This window comes from Heteronotia binoei, chromosome 5 (genome assembly GCF_032191835.1).
Source record: "Heteronotia binoei isolate CCM8104 ecotype False Entrance Well chromosome 5, APGP_CSIRO_Hbin_v1, whole genome shotgun sequence".
NCBI lineage: Eukaryota > Metazoa > Chordata > Lepidosauria > Squamata > Gekkonidae > Heteronotia > Heteronotia binoei.
This window is the reverse complement of record NC_083227.1, coordinates 145,149,313-145,171,774: the sequence shown is the minus strand read 5'-3', so window position 1 is coordinate 145,171,774 and position 22,462 is coordinate 145,149,313. Positions and strand designations below refer to the sequence as shown.

General features: G+C 39.8%; 2 protein-coding genes across 6 annotated transcripts in view; one reads left to right on the top strand and one right to left on the bottom strand.

Moving 5' to 3' along the window:
* The first annotated feature begins 296 nt into the window (after positions 1-296).
* On the top strand, positions 297-1,724 carry GPR151 (G protein-coupled receptor 151). Its single transcript, XM_060238336.1, has one exon. It carries the CDS (start codon positions 299-301, stop codon positions 1,532-1,534), a length of 1,236 nt encoding a protein of 411 aa, XP_060094319.1. The 5' UTR covers positions 297-298; the 3' UTR covers positions 1,535-1,724.
* Positions 1,725-5,959: 4,235 nt separating this feature from the next.
* Positions 5,960-22,462, bottom strand: part of TCERG1 (transcription elongation regulator 1) — a 67,033-nt gene continuing 50,530 nt past the window's right edge. For all 5 annotated transcript variants that reach the window (XM_060240550.1, XM_060240551.1, XM_060240552.1 and 2 more), the window contains 6 exons: positions 18,142-18,306; positions 12,879-13,061; positions 10,289-10,468; positions 8,680-8,763; positions 8,411-8,511; positions 5,960-7,139 (listed from right to left, as the gene is read on the bottom strand). In XM_060240550.1, the coding sequence (XP_060096533.1) occupies positions 6,938-7,139; positions 8,411-8,511; positions 8,680-8,763; positions 10,289-10,468; positions 12,879-13,061; positions 18,142-18,306 (915 nt within the window). In that variant the 3' untranslated portion in view covers positions 5,960-6,937. The remainder of the gene's footprint in view (positions 7,140-8,410; positions 8,512-8,679; positions 8,764-10,288; positions 10,469-12,878; positions 13,062-18,141; positions 18,307-22,462) is intronic.

Below are 22,462 nucleotides of genomic sequence, written 5' to 3'. Positions count from 1 at the left end.
TTAATTACTTCATGGGGCTGCTACCCTGGTTATTAGACTTGCTAATAAGCAGCAGGCTACATGCTCTCACTAGGGGACTGTCAATCAAAGCAGTAGCAAGTATATAGCAGCGAGAGTCAGGCAGAAGGCACATGTACCGTAGTGAAGCTTTTTGAAGAGGTTTTGTATTGCCTACGGAATGACAGATTCGTCTCAACCACAGAGGAATTAGAAGGGACAGCACAGATAAAAACCGATTAAGTCCCATTGACCGCATCAAGCATAAAAGGCGTAGTGAAGAAAACCTACCTTCAGCATCATGAACAGCTCCATGGCTCAACCAGTCCACTACGCCGGAGGCTACGAACCCCAAGATTCGAAGGAGTGGAAAGTGGTGATTCCAGCCTTTTTAGGAGTGATCTGCCTAGCGGGCTTTGCAGGGAATGCGTGCGTAATTGGGATCCTGCTGTACAACACAAAGAAAGGCAAACCATCCATGATCCACTCCTTGATCCTTAATCTCAGTTTGGCAGATTTGCTCCTTGTCCTTTTTGTTGTGCCCTTCAGGGCAGCTGCTTACTCAAAAGGAGCCTGGTACCTGGGTTGGTTCCTTTGCAAAACCTCCGACTGGTTCCAACATGTTTGTATGACATCTAAGAGCTTGACCATTGCAGTAGTAGCCAAGACATGCTTCATGTATGCCAATAACCCAGCTAAACAGGTAAACATTAAGTGGCACACCATCTGTGCTGTCCTGTTGGCTATTTGGGTGGTGGCCTTGGGAACTCCACTGCCCTTGTGGTTCTTCAGCAACTTCTTAGAGCCGGAGGCAGGCTCTGCTTTATGCATTATGAAGATTCCATCCTATGCTCATGTGTTTATGTCAATCTTTGTCAAGCTCTATCCCCTGCTGGTATTTTGTGCTCCCCTCACCTTTGCTTTCTTTTTTTTCTGGAGAGCTTATGGCAGATGCCAGCGAAGGGGGACCAAGACTCAAAACCTAAGGAATCAGATCCGATCCAGGTGCCTCACTATGATGCTTCTGAGTGTTACTATCACCTCTGCAATGATGTGGCTGCCTGACTGGATATCTTGGCTGTGGCTTTGGCACCTTAATAAGGATGGGCCTGCTCCCCCACAAGGATTCATGGCCACTACCCAAGTCCTGATGTTTGCCATCTCTTCGGCCAACCCTCTAATCTTTGTACTTATGTCAGAAGAATTCAGAGAGGGTTTCAAAGGCTTGTGGAAAAGGCTTACGCTGAAAAAGCCTCTGCCTACCCCAGAATGTCAAGAGGAAAAAGCAGCTGATAATTTGGAGGATCTCCCCAATTCTGCTCCGTCACCAGAATCTGTGGCTTCTAATCAAGAGACAGAACCCCCATCTGTACCTCATACCTCAGACAGCATGGAAATCAAGAAAGAGATGCCTGTTTTACCAGATGTTGAACAATTTTGGCACGACAGAGAAGCAGTCCCCGATGCTCAAGACAATGACCCTATTCCTTGGGAACATGAAGAACAAGAGACAGAAGGTAGTGAACAAAAAAACTGAAGCAGTTAGTTGAAAAGACAAAACAAAAAGTTGTTATAATTTTGTTGCTTATTTGGGCTAATGCTGAACTGGTATCTTGAGGTATGTAAAACATTGTTACATGGACTATATTAGTTTTATCCTTGCATGTGTTCAGTAGGGTTTGGGACTTCAAAATTCATGTTACTGTACAGAGACAGCAGAATTAGTAATTGAACCATTTTGCTCCAAGGTTCTGTAACGTAGCGTACTTAAAATTCATGTTCAGTACTTTCAGGAGGGTGGTTTAAACTAGGAATTTCAGAAAGAAAAAAAAACTAAATTGGCTAAATTAACAAAACAGTTCTGCTTCAGTAAGAGAGCCGAGAGAGAAAACTGCACAATCTAATTACAAAGCAAAAGGGCTTTGAGCTTATTTATGGTTCAAGCAACAGGTTTCGTATGTGTTTGCTTCAAGTGAAAAGTTACTTGTTCTGATCAGACTTTGTTCAATGCAAAAAGGTGCAGAGCAAAATGTAATTTGGTTTTTATTAATGAAAGAGTACATTTTCTTGTTATTATGACAACAGTATTTATTAAATGTACTCAAGGGGACACATTTTCCTGGTAAATGTTCTTGCTGTGCTGTCTTACTGTTGTACATAAATGATAGAAGTCACGTTCATATTTTAGGCATAGAGCTCCAAGCTATGCAAGTAGGTATTTTTTCTGTCCTCGTTTTAAATGCATTATACTCATTTGGACAATTACAGAATAGTCGCAGTAAGATTAGATTGATGCCATTCAGTAGCATAACAACAGTCATTTATATTGTACTCACACAAGGATTTTGCTTAAATACACAACTGTGAAGAGTTTTGTAAAAACGACATCATTTAGACAGTAGGATACCTTGATTTAAGATAGTGTTGTATTTTAATGTGAAGATTGTGAATATGTTTGGCTCCAACAAAGTGCGGGTAGAAGTTCTGCTTGCACAAGGCTTTCTTGCCAAGTTTTTCTCACTGCAAACTAAGCCCTCCCCTGCAAGCCACTAAGCGTTGGGGATACTTCAGAAATGCCAGGAAGCAAAGTGACCCGGGGAAGAGGGAAACTGGCAAAAATCAGGGACTCCTTTGGATCCAAGATAGATCTTCAAAGCTGCCCATTAGGCATACATGAAGTCTATACATCAAGTATAGCCCAGCATCTATAAATTTTCTGGTTTTGTTTCTACATTACAATTCTGGAAAAAGAACAAAATGTTCCTTTTCCAGTGTCAAACAACATACATTGTCCAACAGTTACTAAAACAGCTATTTATATACGGTAAAATTGACTCCAGCACACCAGCTTTTTGAAAGGAGCAGAACTTTTAGCCTTATTCACTTATGTAAATTTAGTAAACTGATTCAGGGTGCAACTATTCATACTGCAAAGACTCCAAATACATACAGCAATCAATTCCTGTTTGGACCATATCATTATTTGCTCCATTATGCTTCTGTTATTGATAGAACTTAACTGACGGAAGCCTCTTTAAGAGCTCTTCTTGGAGATGCTCCCAATACATTATGCCTCATCAGATAACACAGTTGGTTGGCAACATTTTATCAATCTAAGCAGCTGCACTATGTGGTCCAAAAGTGTGTGTGTATAGATAGTAGACAGATGCAAGAAACCACCACAAATACTTGTAGGGCACCTAATTTCCCCTCCCCCACTATTTCCTCTTTACCTGTCTAATAGCCTCTCTTTTCCCACTAGCCAACCTCTTTATCTCCTATCTAGCAGAGTTGCACTGTGCCACTTGCTGGGCCAGGCCTAGTTGCATAGTACTCATTGTGTCATGCTGGGCAGGCTGGGCCCAGCTGCATTGTGGGTAACCTTCAGGGTCTTGCAGGGGCATCTCACTTCCCCTCATATCCTGTTCCCCACACTATTTCCTCTTTCCCTCTTCTTAGCAGCCCCAATATCCTCCAGTGGAGGTTAGGCTGAAAGTTGCCCAGTTACCTGGTGAACTTCCATGGCAAAGTGGGCATATGGTCCTGGGTCTTACAGATCCTAATCTGAAACTCTAACCACTACATGACACAAATTGTGAGGTTGCTGCTGTTGAACAGTAGCAAGCAGCTAGGCCTGGGAAAGTCATACATGTTGTATGGTAGCAAGTCACTTAGTATTTGCTGCTGGCCATGGTGAGTCCTCCCTTAACAGGCCAGAATAGGCCCTGCCCCCTCCCTTTTATTGACACAAACCAAGACTTGAACATTGGCAATACTACAGTAGTTGCCTAGCAACAGCTACTAAGGGCACTTGCGTTTTTTTTAAAACTACAGATGCTGCTTCTGTCAAAATAAGGGTTTTAATTACCCAGTTTACTAAAAAAAGATTTCAGATTTGTTTGCAAACCTAGGGCTTTTCTCAGGTTTGTAGAAAGAACAGTCTTGTCTGGCCATATCCCCAATCTCCAGATTTAAGTTTCCACGGAAGGGGCCACCTTGAGAATTAAGATTTATTGATATGGAGATTGCATACAAATATGGCTAAAGAATGCAGGGGACTAAAACTGTGAATGTATGCTCCAGTACCTTGTTATCATTCCAAGAGATCCTGTGATGTGGCTCTCTGATGGCATGCTTTATTTATGAGCACAAAAATTCCAGGTGGAACTTTTGGATTGCATATTTGTAGTAAAACATGCTAGTTTAAAAACTTTATAAAGGCTTAGGTTTCAGTAAATGCACACATTTGCTTGTGCAAAACACTGAGCCTTTCACCTTGGCTTCTGATTTCATTGTAAATGTATTGGTTTATTATTTGTGATACTCTATGGTTTAGTTTCAACCATTTCCTTTCATTAACGGAGGACTCTAGCACTGGAGAAAGAAGTCCATTCAGCTATATATTATGAGGGCAAGTGCTCTGTTTGATACAACCAGAGTAACAATTGTTAACTCACTTTTCCCTTTTAGAAACAAAGTTGGTAAAATTAAGCCTTTAGGAAAGGTAAGATTCAAGCCGTGAACCTAATGAGTGTTTCAAATTAAAATGCTGATGACCAATGGCAAGAATCTCTGACCCCTGTGGTGATTCATGGGAAACATGCAAACATCCTTTGAGCAACACAGTTCAAAAGAGTTATCTATAAATAGATTTTAAAAGGACAAAATGTTTGTAAACATATTACATGGATACTAAATAGTGAAAATGGTCCTGAATTTTTAAAGAAAATCCCAATTGGATTCATTTATTTTAGCTGATATATATATATGTATGCTTATCATACACTTAAAAATAAGCATCTAAGGCTGAAGTGCGGTTGTTGTGCTTAGACTTTAAAAATGTTTTTATTTGCAACCTGAAACTTCTCAAGAAATATAGAATACCTCCCCACAGGAACTAGCATATCATTCTGTTTGGCCAGATTTGTCCTCCATGTTGCTCTCTTGTTAAGATGAAAGGAGAAAAAAGGAGACACAAATCTACTGTAAAGACTAAAACAACTATTCATGGTGAAGACCTCTGACCAAGTTTTATGTGCTATCTAGGAGAGGTAGCATTATCATTTGGAAAAAGCTAAGCCTCCTCCTCCCCTTCAAATTCAACTTACACCCTCCATTAGCAGCCAACAATCCAGCCCAGCAAATAAAGAGATTAATCACACATATGGAAATACACAAACATTTTAGGATACAACTAATAAAGAAGGAACTGTAACTAGGGGAGTGTACTCAGTATAAACTGAACCAACAACCCACCGTCCCCCCGGAAAAATATCTTATCAGTACTTACTGGGTATTTTTTCAGCTGACCACTGAGAGGGCTGATGATTCAGCTATCTGACAATTGGGGGGGGGGGGGCTGCTGGATAGCCACAGTTACAGGGCATTTAAAGATCTCTTGGTCCATTTAAATGCCTTCAGAGTGTACTCTCAGGTGGTCCCTTTGAACGTCTCCCCCTCCACTGGAAACATTGGAGGATGGAGGCATCTTCTGGGACCCAAAGCATTGGACCTCTTGGTCCAATCTTTTTGAAACTTGGGGAATGGAGTTGAGGAGAGGTACCAGCAGCTGTGCTGCAAACTGTAGTTGTGCCCCTCACACAAAGCCACAGATACCCCCCAAATGATTCTCCATTATAGCCTCTGGGGATTTAGGAATATCAGGAAATATCAATATTTTCCAGGTTCAATATACCCAAACCCAAAAAATATTGGGGGTTTTGTGCGCACCCCTAGCTGTAAGGCAGAACTTGATTGACACTGTGGTCCTGTTGTATAATTAAACTTATATTACATTTTGGCTCAGCTATAATGCTCTAATATCTACAGTACTTCAGACCTGTCACCAATTTACCTCAAACTATTCTAGAACAATATGAATGACTGCATACTGCCAGATATTCAAATAAATATAAACAATATAAACATTCAATTAGAATGTAACAAACCATCACTAAGCATATACAATCCATATATAAAAGGGTTGGTTTATTGGCGTTCAAATACATAAACTGAACAATACCAACATTTCAAAATTAAACTTTAGAAACACAAGTTTAACATTCAAAACAGGGGAATATAGTTTACAAGAAATATCCAGAAGGGAAATCCATAGTCTAATTCCAAGGTGGTAGAGATCACTTTATGGGAAATAAAAGTTTTTTTGTACAACCGTGCTATCTTAGGAAGAAACACACTGGGCTTTTTGTGTGCGTATATTTCCAATTTACAGCAAAAACATTACCAGACTACTGGGCAAAGCAACTTGATTGTGCCTATAAGGGGGGGGATGGGGGATCAAAGCAGGCCTGTGAACAAGATCAAAAGGTGTTTATTCAATTTGGTCTCTGCGAGGTTCATTCTCCTCTCATGCTGGATCTGACGTTAATGCAGTTATTTCTGATTTATATAGGAAAGGCCACATGAGTAAAAAATTAGGCCCTGTATTTTCAGGTTTGCGGAGGGACATAATCTTACTGGGGGCCTTCAGCTGTTAACGGTTTAATCATCAGAGTGCCTGACCTTGGATCTCCCAATAGGACATTTGTAGTACTCTTGTAGTTTTTTTTAACTCCAGACCACAAATATCAATCGTCTCAAGGCTTTCACACATAACACTGCTGAGAAGAATAACTCCAAATGCTACCAACATTCACGTCTTGTACACAGATATCGCATTGTTCTAGGACCTAAAAAAAATCACTGGAAATAGCTGCATGGTTAGAATATTTGTCAGTCATGCGACAAAGAGAAAAAAGCACCAATAATGCAAATCTTCTCTCTGTACAAGAGACTGCTTTATGTTCACAAACGCTGCTTTTCCTCTTCTCCTTGGATGGTTCTGCAGTTAAGTTCATGGTAATGTATATATTAAACCTGACAGATGGCTCATGCAAGCTTCTTGACTTAACAGATACTCTTGCTAAAGTGTACATTATAACTATTTTGTTGTTCGTCTTGTAGGCTCTGAAGCTGTGGGTGGCGGAGGGGGACCTCTGCGATCTAAGTCATCTACATAAGACACAATAAGTTTGCGTCTCTCTTCCGGCACACAGTCAAGTACCAAGTAACGTTTGTCATTCTGTAATATCTTTTCGATATCCTTCAGATGCTGGTCAGATTCTTGAATCAACTTTTTGGATCTGAAATTAAGTGTAGGGGTTACCATCATGCAAACAGTTAGACACTAGATACATTTCAAAGATACAAGTAGGCAATCTGTAGAATTTCACCCACCACCACCACACCATCCTATAGCAGTTCTACCCACCAGGACTAATAAATGGAAGATTAATCCTGACAAGACAGATACGCTATTGACAAATGGAAAGTCTGTCCCAGCATTTAAGGGATCACTCATTCTGGATTGGGCTACATTCCCACTGAAGTAACCAATCTGTAGTTGAGGGTGCTCTTGGATCCAGGCCTACTGCTAGATAATAAGGAGGCAGCTGCGGCCAAGAGTAGCTTTTACCAGAAAAGATCTGGTCACTGTAGTGCATGCCCTGGTTTCATCTAGATTAGATTACTGCAGGGCATGGTATGTGGGGCTACCCTTGAAAAATATTTGGAAACTTCAGTTGATGCAGAATGCTAAAGGCAAGTTGCTGCCCGGAGTGAGTGATAGAGACCATATTGCTCCAGTCCATCTACACTGGCTCCCAATCTGTTTCCAGGCACAATTCAAAGTGCTAGTGTTGACCTTTAAAGCCCTATATTACCTGGACTGCCTTACAAACCTATTTATGGTCATCTTCCAAGGCCCTGCTTTGGATGCCCCTTACCTTCTGATATCAGGCAGGTGACAACCCAGGAGACGGCCTGTATGATCATGGCACCAAAAAACCAAAAACCCAGGGAGACTTGCCATCCCCTTTTGTTTCCATCTTCTGCTTGGCACTGTTTCTCTTGGCATCCCTTCAGCGATCCCTCCTTCCTGCCCTATGTTTTAACTGTTCTAATGTTTTTGAGAGGTGTTTTTAATATATATATTTTTAGACTATTAGCTGCCTTATTTGCCCTGATGAGGGTGGAAAGGCATGGCACAAATTTTGTAAATAAATTGATAACATTCTCTCAACACTAATCAAATTGGCCTGATGAAGAAGTACACAGATATTACTGCAGATATACAGCTTCAGGTTAGGGTAAGCCACAATGGCAGGAATGAGCAAGTGTGAAGGGAGGAAAAAACTTGTGCTACCACTGCCTGTACTGTATTTGTTCTGTATGGAAACTGAAAGCTTCGGTCTCAAAGGCTGCCAGTCTATGTTTACTTGGAAGCAAGTCCTAGCGAAGAAAGCAGCTCCCGATGAATTAAGAGACTCTCTCACACAAGTAAATGTACATAGGACATTAATATAAAAGAGCAGAAAATAGAATTCAAAAGGGTGTACTGCATCTAGATGCATACCTGTATGTTATAAATTTGGTCTCTTTCAAAAGTGTCCGGAAATCTGCTTTGGCTGTAATATATTTGTCTCTTATATATTCTTCAAACTCCCTTTGTTTTTTCTGTATGAAATAAAATGGGAAGTAATCATCAATACAACTGAATGAGATAGATTATTAGATGTGAAACACATACTTCCATAACCTTATAAAGATCAAAGCGAAGAGGATAATATGCCTGGTTTTAAAAACAAATGAAAAACCTAAAATTGCCATCATGGGAATTCTTACCCTGTCACTGGAAGAGAATTTAATGCATCTGGGATCTTCTTTAATAATTTTCTTTACTTCCTTCCATGTTGATGTTAAGGTAATCTTTTAAAACAGACAAACAGAAACATTGCAACTGTGGGTAAGAAACAAGGGAACAGTGCTATCCTGACAAATGTCCAGTTCCTGACAGAGCAAGTTCAAGAGATGGGCCCCAAGAAACAAGGGACAATCTACTACAGCCAAGAGACAAGTAACCACAGCCAACATGAGAGGCTGTTTCAGCAAGGCAAAATTTCCTCTACAGATGTACAGAAGTCTCAATCCAGGAATTGACATGCAAAAGCAGATGACCTACTGCTGCTGAACACATCCAGCCAATACTTTCTGGTTCCACACATTACAGTTGGGTTAGGGCACAACACATGCAACCCCATCATGCTTTTTGTACATTAACTTAGAGAAATGGAGGAGATACTCTCAGTGCTACCTAAGCTCACATATCAGGGCAACAATTATTCATTATTCCATTTGTTTGCATTATTGCCTACATGTTGCTTCACTGTGCAATTCTTTTCAAATTACTTAAGTTGAGAAACTAAGGCATTTTAAAGCAATTATTTATCGTTTTAAAAATATGAAGTATTTAATTCAGCAGAATGTAAACCAGTACACGCCACTGCGGATAAGTAAGCAGTTAACTGTGATCCTGTATGGATAAAGTCAAGTTGACAGAAACTGATTATTTCATTCTTCTTTACTGGCTTGTCTTTTAGCTGTTAGAACTGACACCTAATATATTTTATTTATTTATTTATTACTTCCAATTTATATCCCGCCCTCTCCGCAAAAAGGAAAATGGAACGGAAGCACATATTTACTACTGAAAATAAATGGGACTTGTTTCCAGACCCACGATCTCAATGGCACTCGGTAACTTACAGTTGAGCTGTGCTCCAGGTTTTTAGATATATGTCAAACAAACACCTATTATCTCACAGATCAATTAAAATATTTTGGCCGCTACCATAATCAAAAAGCCAGCTAAATTTTTGTATAGAATTTTGTCTGCAGCTTTTTATTCGTAAAGCTTATTAGTAGTGGCCTGGATCTTACATCGGGGCATAGTGGAAATAGTCCTCTGCTGTGCAGCTTACTTCCCCTTGTGCTAGGCTCACTGAAATCAACACAGGAATTGTGCAAATGGAAGCGCCTAGGCACCAGAGAAACCAAGCTGTGCAGTGAAAGCCTAACTCCACAGCACCTGGAGAGATGTGCATGCTGACCGAAGATACAGGACCCAAACTATTATGCTTAAAAAAGAAAACATAAAGTATCATGTCCCAGTTGCGCAGCTCAGTGGTCCTACCCCATCCCACCTCCATTCCCACAATCCTGGCTTCCCTTGGTTGTAGGGAGGTCTGAAAATAAACAACTCAGGCACGCCAGTATTTCCAGAAACAACTTTCACCATCCAGCGTATGGTCATACGGGGAAAGGGGTCTGGTGATGTCTCAGGATAGGTGAAAAATGAGTGTTGCTCCTAGATCCAAAGAAGTCTTGAAGAACAAATACATGTAATTGAAAACCAGCCGCATATTTAAAGCCTAGGGAAAGACATCCTCCTTACTGACGAAGTTTCATCCAGCAGTTGGCGAAAATGCTCTTTCTTCTTTTTTGTAAGTGCCTCAATATGTTCATTAAATAGTTTTTCCTTCTCTTCTCTTTCCAGAAGGGAGCCAGATTCCCATCGATGATCTTTACGCAGCGTCCTTCTAGTGTCGGACCATGACACATCTGATGATCGCACCTAATACAAAAAAAGGTCTTAAGTCACTTCAAATGTTTGGCTAACTGTTGAAACTCTTACTTCTGAATGTTTTCAAAAACAGGGAGATTCATGAAAACATTACTCTGACATCAGCGGGAGCCTTATAGGATTGCAGTCGATTATATTTTTTTAGAAACTCACTAGATTTTTATGAGAATGTAAGAAGGGCAACAGTCTTCCCCTTTGCTTCTTCACCACTCCCCCATCCCTTTGCATCATATTCTATCCTTTTCTGCTTCCTTTTTTATCTGATTGCTTGTTCTACTAGACTGCTGTGGCTTATCTTCTTATTGAAAAGAGGTGGGTTGTTGTTTTTTTTTTGACAAATCAGGGGAAAGTCATTGGTCTGCAGAAAAATACAAAAAGTTAAAAAAAGGAGGCAGCGGCAGCAGCATTTAACATCCCTAAAACAGTCGAAAAATGAGATCTTATAACCCCAGTAAACCATTGCACCATGAGTGTGGCGAAAGCAGCATTAAGGAAAGAAGTGGCAGCAGGACAGCTGGGGAGAGAGTAAGATGCAGAAATGACGGGAAGGGAAGATGGCTGCTGCTGCTGCTACCAGAGAAGGGAGAAGGAGGGCAAAGGGGGGGGAGGGGTGGCAGCAGTAGGAGCAACAGAGAAGAGAACAAAGAAGTAGGAAGGTAAGGAGAAGAAGGAAGGAGGGTAGCTAGAGGGTAACACATTTTAAATCTGTTTATCACTATTCTCTTGTTACAAAAATCAACAGTACTTAAGTGTATACAGCAGTTTGAATGCTGCAAAATGCTTCATATGTCTCAGTAATCCTAACAAACAACAAAAATAGAGTGTGGTGGATTATTATCCCAATCTCCATATTTAGTGCTGTGGTGGTACCTGAAGTATAGAGAACTCTTGCTGGGTTTAAGAATCTGATTCTGGATTAGTCACTCTACTATACTACCCTACATATACTAGATAGGTATTCATATATATGCTATACAGCCATACTATACAACGATTCAGCATACATCATACAATAATCCATGAAAAGTCGTCAGCATTGGGGATGCTCTTCAGATTCAGTATTTCTGTGGAACTTGAGATCTGAATACGAACTTAGCAAATTTCCCACAATTCCATTTTTTTAAAGCAACAACAACAACAAGCTTCCAAGTATGCTAAACCAGCTTAAAGCATACAGAAAGTGTGTACTGACAGGACAGAAATAAAATAGATTAATGGGAATTGCCTGTATTCTTAAGACAAAGGGGTTCAGCAATCAGTGGAAAGCACTGGCGCTTGCAAATTTTTTCTGCATTCTTCCTCATCTCAGCAGTCCCATCTAACACCAAGAAAGTTCATTTCCGGAGCTGTGAAGCTGCTGTGTGGAAGGGAAGAGACACGAAACTGCTCTTCCTGCTTTTTATGTTAGCAGAGGTGTGGTAATGGAAGAGTGGCTATTAGTCTGTACAAGTCCTGCATCACAAAATCAATTTTCCTAGGGTTGGCAAACGACAATAGGAGGAGAGGAATATACAAAAAATCTGCAGTCTTTGCATCCAGGGATCTCTAGATCCTACCCAGAGGTTTTTGGTTTCCTCATCCTTCTCTTCTAATCTTCCATTTATTGCCCTATTTTTACAAAAATTATGCAATTGTGCAAAAATTATCACAATCAGAATTATGAAGTCATCTATGTTACACAGGTGTGCACTGTTTATATGTAAGATTTCTATGTCATTCCCTCAGCCAAATCTCTGGGAGCAGCAAGCAACAAATAAATTATTATCCAAAAGAAAAGAGTGGAAGAGTTGAAATAGAATCAGACCCACCAAACCAACACAGTTAGTCAGATGCTGGATAAATTATTAGATTTTACTGGACACATGAAAATAAGATGCCAGGAAAATGGCTAAGACATGCCAAAGATGAGGAGACACTAAAGAAAAGACTCTCTCTCTCTGCTAACCACCCTCTGAAAAATAAAGTCACATACCAAAAGGCCTCAAAAGATGTCATCAGCTGTTGGGTGGGCTCACATTGGAGCAGGTAGTCTTTTCTACTGAATGTATTTATTCATTCAGAACATTTATTTCATTCCATAAAAACTCCTCTAGATATGGACAACTACAGTATCTCTACTGTTACTCAATGTTAGCTCTAATCAACAATAAAAATACAACCTCTCTCTGTTTTTGGTGCTTATAGGTACAGATTCCTTGATAAAACAGATATGCAAGAAAACTATTGGGGGGGGGGGGGATTATAGTCTAGTTGCTCCAAGCTTGTTATCATTCACAATTAGATCTTACCTTCCAGCTCTCCAAAATGTCACAAATCACAAGCAATAAGTAATAACTTTATATCTTCCTTAAACATGAAAAGCATGCTTGGCCTTGTTAATCTTAAATCAAAGAATCCTCACCATGTCAGACAGAAGAGCTTTGAAATTCTGGATGGCCTCTTCCCGTTTGTGCTGCTCTCGTTCTCTGTCAATTTCCTTTGTCTGCTCAGAACGAGCTTTCTGAACTTCTCTCTCACGTTCACGCAAGCTTGCTTCAATGCGAGCCTGTCTTTCTAATTCCTTTTCTTTTTCAGAGTCCACATTCTGAAACAGATGCAGAATCACACATTGTATTCTGCTTTATCTGAAACTACACGTTAACAACTTAAATCTGATTAAGCAATTAATGCTACATGTTTAAAATGAAACCCTGTTTGAAAGACTACTGTTACCAACAAAAGAATTTAAGAACTTTTGGCATTGCCTTTGTACACGGCAGGCACAGGAGCTATAAAAATTAACTCTCACCAACTAAAATGATCCTTTGCAGACAGGAGAAGAAATACCTAGAAACCTATAACACCTGAGCTTTGCTTATTTTAAGAGTGGAGTACAAACCACAGCCAGCATCTGAAGAACCATATGACTCCATGACTGTTCATGAGACAGAGAAGCAATCGGGCCCTAGGATGACCAAAGGGTAAAAGGATTATTAAACTATAGGGAAACGGCAGAAAAGCTGAATGGATATTTCTTGCCTCTGTCTTCACTGTGGAAAATGGAAGATGCTTATGCGTTCCAGAACCACTGATTTTGAGAGGGGTGTTGAAAGACTTAAGACAGAATGAGGTAATAAGAGAGGAGGTTTTCTGACTAGTGAACAAATTTAAAACTTACAAATCACCAAACCCAAATGGCATACATCCAAGCGTTCTGAAAGAATTCAAATGTGAACTTGTTGATCTCCTCACAAAAATATGCAATCTAACATTAAAATGTCTCTCCATTCCTGAGGACTCGAAGGTAGCTAAGGTAAGCATCCATCTTTAAAAAAAGGTTTCAGAGGAGATCTAGAAAATTACAAGCTAGTCAGTCTAACATCTGAATACTCTCCAGGCCCCCAAGTAAGGGTCAGTCACCCTAGGTCGACATGACTTCCAAGTGTAGAAACACCAAAATATACAAAAACCCCAAATTAACAGGAAACAGAGTATAAATGGGCGGTTTTCACGGCAGAGGGTGGTACTGGGTCTGATGCTTTTTAACTTGTTCATTAATAATTTGGAGCTGGGAGTAAGCAGTTAAGTGGCTAAGTTTGTGGATAACACTAAGTTGTTCAGGGTGGTGAGAACCAGGGAGGACTGTGAGGTGCTCCAGAGGGATCTGTTGAGGCTTGGTGAATGGGTGTCAATGTAGCAAATGAAGTTCAATGTGGGCAAAAGGGAAGTAATGCACATTTGAGCCAAAACTCCTAACTACAAATACATGTTGATGGGGTCTGAACTGACAGAGACTGACCAAGAGAGAGATCTTGGAGTTGTGGTAGGTAACTCACTGAAAACGTCAACCCAGTGTGCAATGGCAATAAAAAAGACAAATGCTATGCTAGGGATTAGGAAGGGGACTGAAAACAAACCAACCAGTATTATAATGCCCCTGTATAAACTGATGATGTGACTTAATTTGGAATACTGTGTACAGTTTTGGTCACTGCACCTCAAAAAAAAAGATATAGCAGAAAACTGCAGAAAAAGGCAACTGAAATGATTAAGGGGATGGAACATTTTCCCTATGAAGAAAGGTAAAGAGGCTAGGTCTCTTTAGCATGGAGAGGGCTGGCATGATAAGGGGTTTACAAAATCATTCATAGAATAGAGAACGTAGATAAAGAAGTATTTTTCTTTTCTCACAATACAAGAACTGGTGGGTACGCAATTGAAATGAATGAGCAGTAGGTTTAGAACAGATAGGAGAAAGTACTTGCAAGAGGCAAGGAGAAGTGATTTTTTTTTCTTTGCCTCCCTCCACCTCATAGCCTCTCTCAACCTATATGACTCCCTGTTGATCCCATGGCCTAGGAGAATGACATGTGGAATTCACTGCCACAGGAAGTGGTGGCAGCTACAGATTGCTTTAAGAGGGGATTAGACAAACGTATAGAGGAGAGGTCCATCAGTGGCTATTAGCCATAAGGTATTGATGGAACACTATGTCTGGAGCAGTGATGAGTATTCTTGGTGCAGGGGGGGCAACAGTGGGTTTCTGAAGTCTGGCACCCCAGGTGGACCTCCTGATGGCACCTGGGTTTTGGCTACTGCGTTACACTGAGTGTTGGACTGTATAGGCCACTGGCCTGATCCAACGTAGCTTCTTTTATGCTCTTATGACTTGTTCTGCATGCTCAAGCTTGCTTTGGGTTTGAGTTTCTCAAACAGCAGCTTTTCATGTCATATGGCAACCTGACTTTCAAAAGCAGTTGGAAATATGTCTTTGGGAAGGAATGCTGCTTAACGATTTTTTAAAAAAGAAATCACAATGGATATATTCTAGTCCTGGGATGCTCTTTGCACTCTGGGCTTAGGAACTGCATTAATCTTTTCCATCACTGAACAGAAAACATGAAATCTTGTAGTTTATGCAGCCTTTAGGATTAGTAAACTCTGCAATGTTCTAGAAATTCATCTGCTTCTAATAAAAAAAGATCCTCAAAGAAGATATACGCAAGTAGAGTCTCCTTCCACCTCCCTCTCCCCCACTTTGCAACCAGCAGCTCCATCTGTCCCCCCCTCCCCAGCCCATTCCACAAAGCTTCCTCCACTTCCTGCTACTCTGCCTCTCTGTCTGCTGCTTTTGCTGCTGCAGTGCACTGTGTCCTGCTCAGCTCTCAAAGCTATGGCTGCCACTGATGGTGCTTCAGCAGCTCAGCCATGGCAAAAGAGAGAGAGGGAAAGCAGGCTACCCCCCAGAAAGCCTCCTGGAAGTCAGGGAGCCCTGCCTGGAAGTCAGGGGGCAGTGCCCCTACAGGCTACAAGCCTGGGCTTCAGAAACATTTGGTAAGGAACCCTGTCACTAACATTTTGGAACTCTAAGTATATAGTTGGTTGCATTCAGCACAAGATCTTCCAAGCTTCCCCCAGCTTTTGCAGCTGTTTGAAAACTAGCACATAAAGGCGGACAGCAGTAGTCTGAGATAAAGCAGATTGAAATTTCGGTGAAAATTCTTTGGGTTTGATTCTGTGCAAAGATCCCTGATCCTCCTAGCTTTCCCTTCTCCCCAAACCCAGCAGCCATTTCTAACTCCAGGAAAGTTTACTCCCAGGGTCACAGAACCAACACTGAGGAACGGCTACATGGATCAGGAGACTGCAGTGGAAGAGGGGACATGAAATCACTGTCTTCTACAAGCAGAACGACACTCATGCAAGAGGCAAGAAGAGATTTTTTTTTTTTGCCTCCCTCCACCTCATAGCCTCTCTCAACCTATATGACTTCCTGTTGATCCCATGACCTAGGAGAATGAACTTTCCCAGAAACTGAAATGACTGCCTGGGTGAGGGGAAATCAGTGCCTTCTCCTGACAGGTTACAGGATTCAACCAAATGTCTAAGGGATCATCCTTGGCCACATGGTTGTTAATGTTCTCAGATAACTGAAAAACATTGGAGGGCCATGATCTCCTTTTGTAGAAGTCATGCTGATTCTTCCTGAAGGTCTTGGAACCTGGTAACTTCTTCGTTTATTTCTCACTTAACTCTTAAAACTTCATCCCTTGTCAGCACAATTTGATTGAACTCCTCAGACATTATCAATGTAGATTTGCCTGGGTCTGTGTTGTGCTTCTCACATGGATTAAACTTCCTTTGACTAACCCATTCTTTTTTTCTGAACGATTCTTTTCAAATTAGTGTGTCCATGCTTGGCTTTTGGGGTTACTTTCCATCCATTTAATATATGATTAACTATCACTATGGATACTATTCCCAACTTGTTTAATAATGCCTACATTTTGTAGCAAGCCTTAAGCACCTGCAGACAAATTCAGGGTTACATCTCCCTTAGTTAGTTAAATCACTGACTGTTCCGATGCATAGTTATTAATAGTATTTGGAAATTTTGTCCATCACACCCTGACAAAACAGTCATCTAGTTCATGAGGCAGTTGAAATCACCCATTATAACACCACCTGCTCCTCTGGTTTTCTCCCTAATTTTTTCTCCATCTCAAGATCACCCATAGACTTTTGATTAGGTGGGCAACAGTATATTCACAGTATTAACTTACTTTTCACAACTGGTAGTGCTAAACAGTAATTCTGTGGGAAAGTGTATTGCTCTTCAGCGTTCTCCCTTTCTGAACTCTATGCTCTCTATTCTGACATACACAGAAGCACCACTGCTGCTCTGTTCCACCAGGTTTTGATAATGACCCTGCTGTTATTTAAGAAAAAGCACCTCCTTGTCTTGGTATGGAGACCTATGACAGTTGCAGCATCCTTCCCTTCCAAGTATCCTTGGCACACACATTTCCCTCATGACCCTCCAGTCTTCTTTAAGCAACAGCTGTTTTCTTCCATATACACATTATCAAGACCTAGCCTTTCCTGTTTAAATGGACTGAGATATTTACTTAAGAGATGAGCTACTCCAAACTAGATTGGATGTAAAAACCCTACTTGCACAGATTTATCTAGTGCCCCATAAGCCTTAACGTTTACATTTGGACTGTTACAGTGAACTCAGTATAGAGCTACCCTTGAAGACTATTTACATGTCCATATTAGAATAACTTTTCTGACTGTCCATTGTTTTCTAGAAGCCATTCAAAAGTGCCTTTTTCTTCGAAGGCCCAAACAGTATGGGATCTGGCCTGTGAGCTGTCCTGTATGCTTAGATCACCTAATGAGCCCATTCTAAATACCATGTCATTAGAAATGAGGGTTTGTTTTTTTTTAGCAGAAACACCTAGCCCTTAGAACTCCCTCTGGGCTGGGTAATTTGCTACCTTTTCTTGTCCCTAAATTTATCTGTTCTAAGACATTTGAAGGATGAAGATTTTTATCTGCTGGACTGCTATGATTAACGTTTTAACTTGTTTTAACATTGGCAGAACTATTCATTGCTTCCATTCTCGGAGTGTAAGTGAGGTTTACTGCACAGATATTCCCTTTGCTTTCAGAACCCAAAGCAGCCCATACCTCTCTCTTAATAAAATACCAACACAACAAGGATGCCAACTTGGGAATATATACAATATGAAAGTAAAAAAACCACATAATTAATAAAGAAACATAATAAACATTCCTTTTCTAGGAAGTTCTTCTAAGTCTGGTGTTACTTGTTCCAACGGTGAAATATGCAAAAACCCAAAGCAATTACAATACACATACAATTGCAATACACATACTTTGGCTATTTTTTCAATATACTGCTTAAAAAGATCCTCCCTTTGTGAAGAGCTATCCACAGCTTTGTAGCGTGGGTCAGTCTCCACTTTGTCCTTCACTTTGCTCCAGCGAGACTGACTGTCCAAGTGGTGATTAGACAACAGTTCAAAGAAGTCCATCTTGATCTATATTTTAAAGAGAAGACAAAGGGGGGAAAAGGGAACAAATGAAGAGAGACCAATTGCTTTAAAATTTATTTTAAAACGCAGAAGCAGACTTACCGTGATGGTAAAAACAGTTTTTGCTATACTCAAAATTAAGTTTTTCCAGAAAACTACTAGATTTTAGAATCTCTATCCCATGTAATTTTGGATGAAACTTTTATGAAAATATTATGATAGAACATATTATGCAAAAGTTATTTAAAATGCACACTGACTAGTTCTTTAAATCACTGTGCAGTCTTAACTAAGTGAGCATCACAGTTTTAGGCCTTCATCCAAAGAGGATTTTTACACATCCATACGAGAATTTCTCAACAGGTAGGGTTTCTTTGAACAACTGTACTATTCTATTCTGTACTTTTAAAATCTAGTTAAAAAGTGATACATCTAGTTCACACTTGAAATGGGTCTCACAAATGCCATACAGAACACCTGGACTGCACTCACAGGGCCAGTCCACCCACCCGTTTGTCAGAATGGGCTCTTTGTATACATGCAAGATTTGTGCAAGCCTCCCTCTTTTGAAGAACTGCATCTGTGTATTTGGGGTGGGGGGGGGAGAGACAGCATTGCTCACATTCTTCCACTGCTTGTACTGAAAGCCTGTGTGAATCAGTGTACAAACTGGCCCACAGCTCTATCAGACATGTGTAAACTGAATTCATGGATTCCACTTATTATACAAACCACTCTTTCAAAGGAGCGGGGCTTGGTGAATTGTCCCCTTAGAGTGGACTTGAAACACCAATTTACAGAACTTCTGAATTAAGGTATATATATTATCAACATTTATGAACATTCCAAGAGCACCATGGGTAGCGGCTACTACCGGACATCAGCAAGAATGCCACATTTAATTTAATATTGAGAAGCTGTACAAATGTGTTTACCCAACTGAACTTAAAACTAAAATAAGGTATAAGAAATAATGTTTTGCATTTTTTTTTCAAAAGGCAGAAAACGTATGAATTCTACACTGAAATGTTTTATACAACCCTTTTCCCTCTCCTCCCATATGAATATGTGCAAAATACAGGCTTCTTTCCCTCAGCACCTGCAAATATTTTTTCTACTATGCATATGCTGGAAGCTGAAGTATAAAGCTATTTGCGAAAATCAATTCCTCATGTGTTTTCAGCCACACAACTGCAAAAGCATTTTTTAAAAGGCTGTGATGGTGAGGCTAAAATTTCTGCAATCGCATGTAGAATTGCTTCACATGAACGGCTTACCACACAACACTGTGATCATGCACACGCTAGGCCTTTGACTTATGGAAACAAGTCTCTCACTAAGCCTAGTCAACATCTTGATAAATGGCCAAGGCTTTGCCCACAGAGCTATGCTTTTAGCCTTCAAACTCTTCAAGAAGAGACGAGCACTGGTTACAGCTAATTTAACTTCAGTAATTATTATTCACTTGCAAGCTTGTTAAAACACACCCTACAAAATCAGGCAGAGTAGTGTCACTGGAAACTCTGATATGTAATACAATATTGGAAAGCAATTTCTAGTGACTTAAGTGAGCTGCTTGACAGAGATGTGCTGCCTTAGCTGCAATACCATGATCCATGATAGTAGTTAGGTACAGTATGCTAATAATCTGTAATTTCCCTCAATCATGTTTTTGGCTCTTGACAAAGTATTCAGATAGGCAAGAGTGACTTTAACTTTGATAATCTGAAGGCAATAAAAATTAGGTAACAGCCTCTCACTGTTACATACAGCAATTCTGTTAATCAATAATGGTGGCACGATTTACCACACTAGTGTTTAGGAATATGCATAGCAGCCTTGAACTTATTTTTAAAGAATATGTTATTTCAAAGTTATATTTAACATAACATGCAAGTAGTATCAAAATATGAAGCTTTCTAAGCCATACATTTGAAATTATGTTTAAACAGGAGAAGCCATGATCTCAGGTGTTTCCACAACAACCTTTAAAGTAAGGGTAAAAGACACACCAAATGGATTAAATGCTTTTCTACTTTAATTTCAGACTGTTTACTAAGCTTATTAATCAGTCTTCCACTCAAGATACTGCTGAAGTTCATTTGGAACACTACAGCCATGAAGCAGATCTACTAACAATGGTACCTGATATCCACACAGCATGTCATCCTGTCTCTATAGAAACTAGCAGTTGTCATTCTCATTCTAGCTTGAAAGCCAGCATGAACTCACTACCCAGTGTTGCTGCCAAAAGATTTAGCTAAAGACAACCCTTCCACTGTCCTGTTCAGGAAATGAAGAAAATCTAGGCAGCTAACTAATATTGTATTACTATTCTAATAATGAATGTTTAGAATTTCTAGCAGCAATAAGCAATGAATGGCAAGCATGACCTTTCAAAGCAAAGAACAAAGACAGTTTAAAAAAACTGTGAACTTTAAATGACTTAAGTAGTTCCTTATAACTACAGTCTTTAGAAAAGAGCAAAAATACTCACTCCACAACACTCGGGGGAAAACAAAAATTGAAGTACTGAAAATTGTGTGGAGACCTTATCGCCCTGGCCTGACCATCACTCAACTACCAATGGCTCACAACAGACACTGGGTAATGTCTGAAAATGCCATCTGAAAACACCTTCCTGCCTTCCCCTAAGTGTGTGGCTGTGTGACAGAAGACTAGTATTAATGGTGCAACCTTACATCTTTCTCTTCAGCTCCAAAGTGTGATTATATTTCTAGTCCTAAAAGATCTTAACTTCTGTAATTTTGTGAAATGAATGCACCATAGAGATGGAAAATACCAACATAACAGTGCCAAGTTTCAAGCCCTTACTTTAAAGGTTTGTGGGAATAAGACATAATTCTTAATTCAAACTTCTTTTCTGGAAAACCAGCTGAGAAAGCTTTGCTTAACTTGGTAACCACTTTTTAAACTTTTAGATTTTCACATAGAAACACAGCAAAAGCAAATATGGCTGAAAATACTTCGTGTAATTAGGAGGATTCCCCCCCTAGGGTTTTTTTGGGGTTTTTTTTTTTTTTTGCAGTTTACACATTCTGGGCACAACTCTCATCACTTCACAAGGAAAAAAACTGAAAAAATGTAAAGTACCGGAACTGCGGGAGGCTAAAGTCACCACACAGAGATACCAATTCTTTCCTCACTAGGGAATCCCATAATAGTTTGCGTGTCAGTGATTGACAGCTGTCAGACTGAACTGATTGACAGGCCGCACAGCACAAAACTGTAAAATCTATCCACTTGTTACAAAACAGAATACATAAAATGGTTACAAGAGGCTTTGGGAAAAAAGAAATAATTAGTTTGAAATACAAAGAAATACAATTTTTAATACAATTTTTTAATATAACTCATGCAAACTTAAAAATAATTTACTTCTTAATTATTCTCTTTGATTATAGTTTAGATGCAACACCAGCACCTGAAACATGACAACAGATCGAAAATGCAGTTTACGTACATGTTCCCGGTTACAAGAAAGTCATATTCTTTAAGGCTGAGTACCTCATCTACAATAAGGGAATAGTAGTACTGACATAACTAACAGGGCTGTTACAGGGTTATAACAGGAGAATGAAAGCAAAACCCTCTGATCACTCAAAGAATGTTATATAAATGCTAAGCAATATTAAAAAACCCCATGAACTGTGAAGAATCAAGAAAAGATATTTAAACAGTATAAGCAAAATATTTGAGAATATTTTATTTTTGTAAATACTAACAGGCTCACATTTAGGTTGTGAAGATTTCCTGTTCCTATATGGCAGAGGAATTTCACACAAAATAATAACACATGCCTCTATCTACATCCTGCACTTACTGAGAGGAACTTACATTAGTTCTACTTCAAAATCTATGAAAGGCAACAAAAATACCAAAAATGATTAGGTTTCAGATAGAAAATGTCTTTCATTGACACAGCATAGTAGGACACTGAAGCAGCTCTATATTCTGATGCTAACACTGCTGAAGACTCTTCACAGCACCACCTTCCCCAGTACTGAGCACTTGGTCTCTTGTACTGATAATGCAGACAAATGACATTTGGGATTCATTAATCTTTAATAGTCGACCTTTAATTCTGATCAGCAATCATACTAAAATACATTTATTGGTAAGATTAAAACACACACATTCA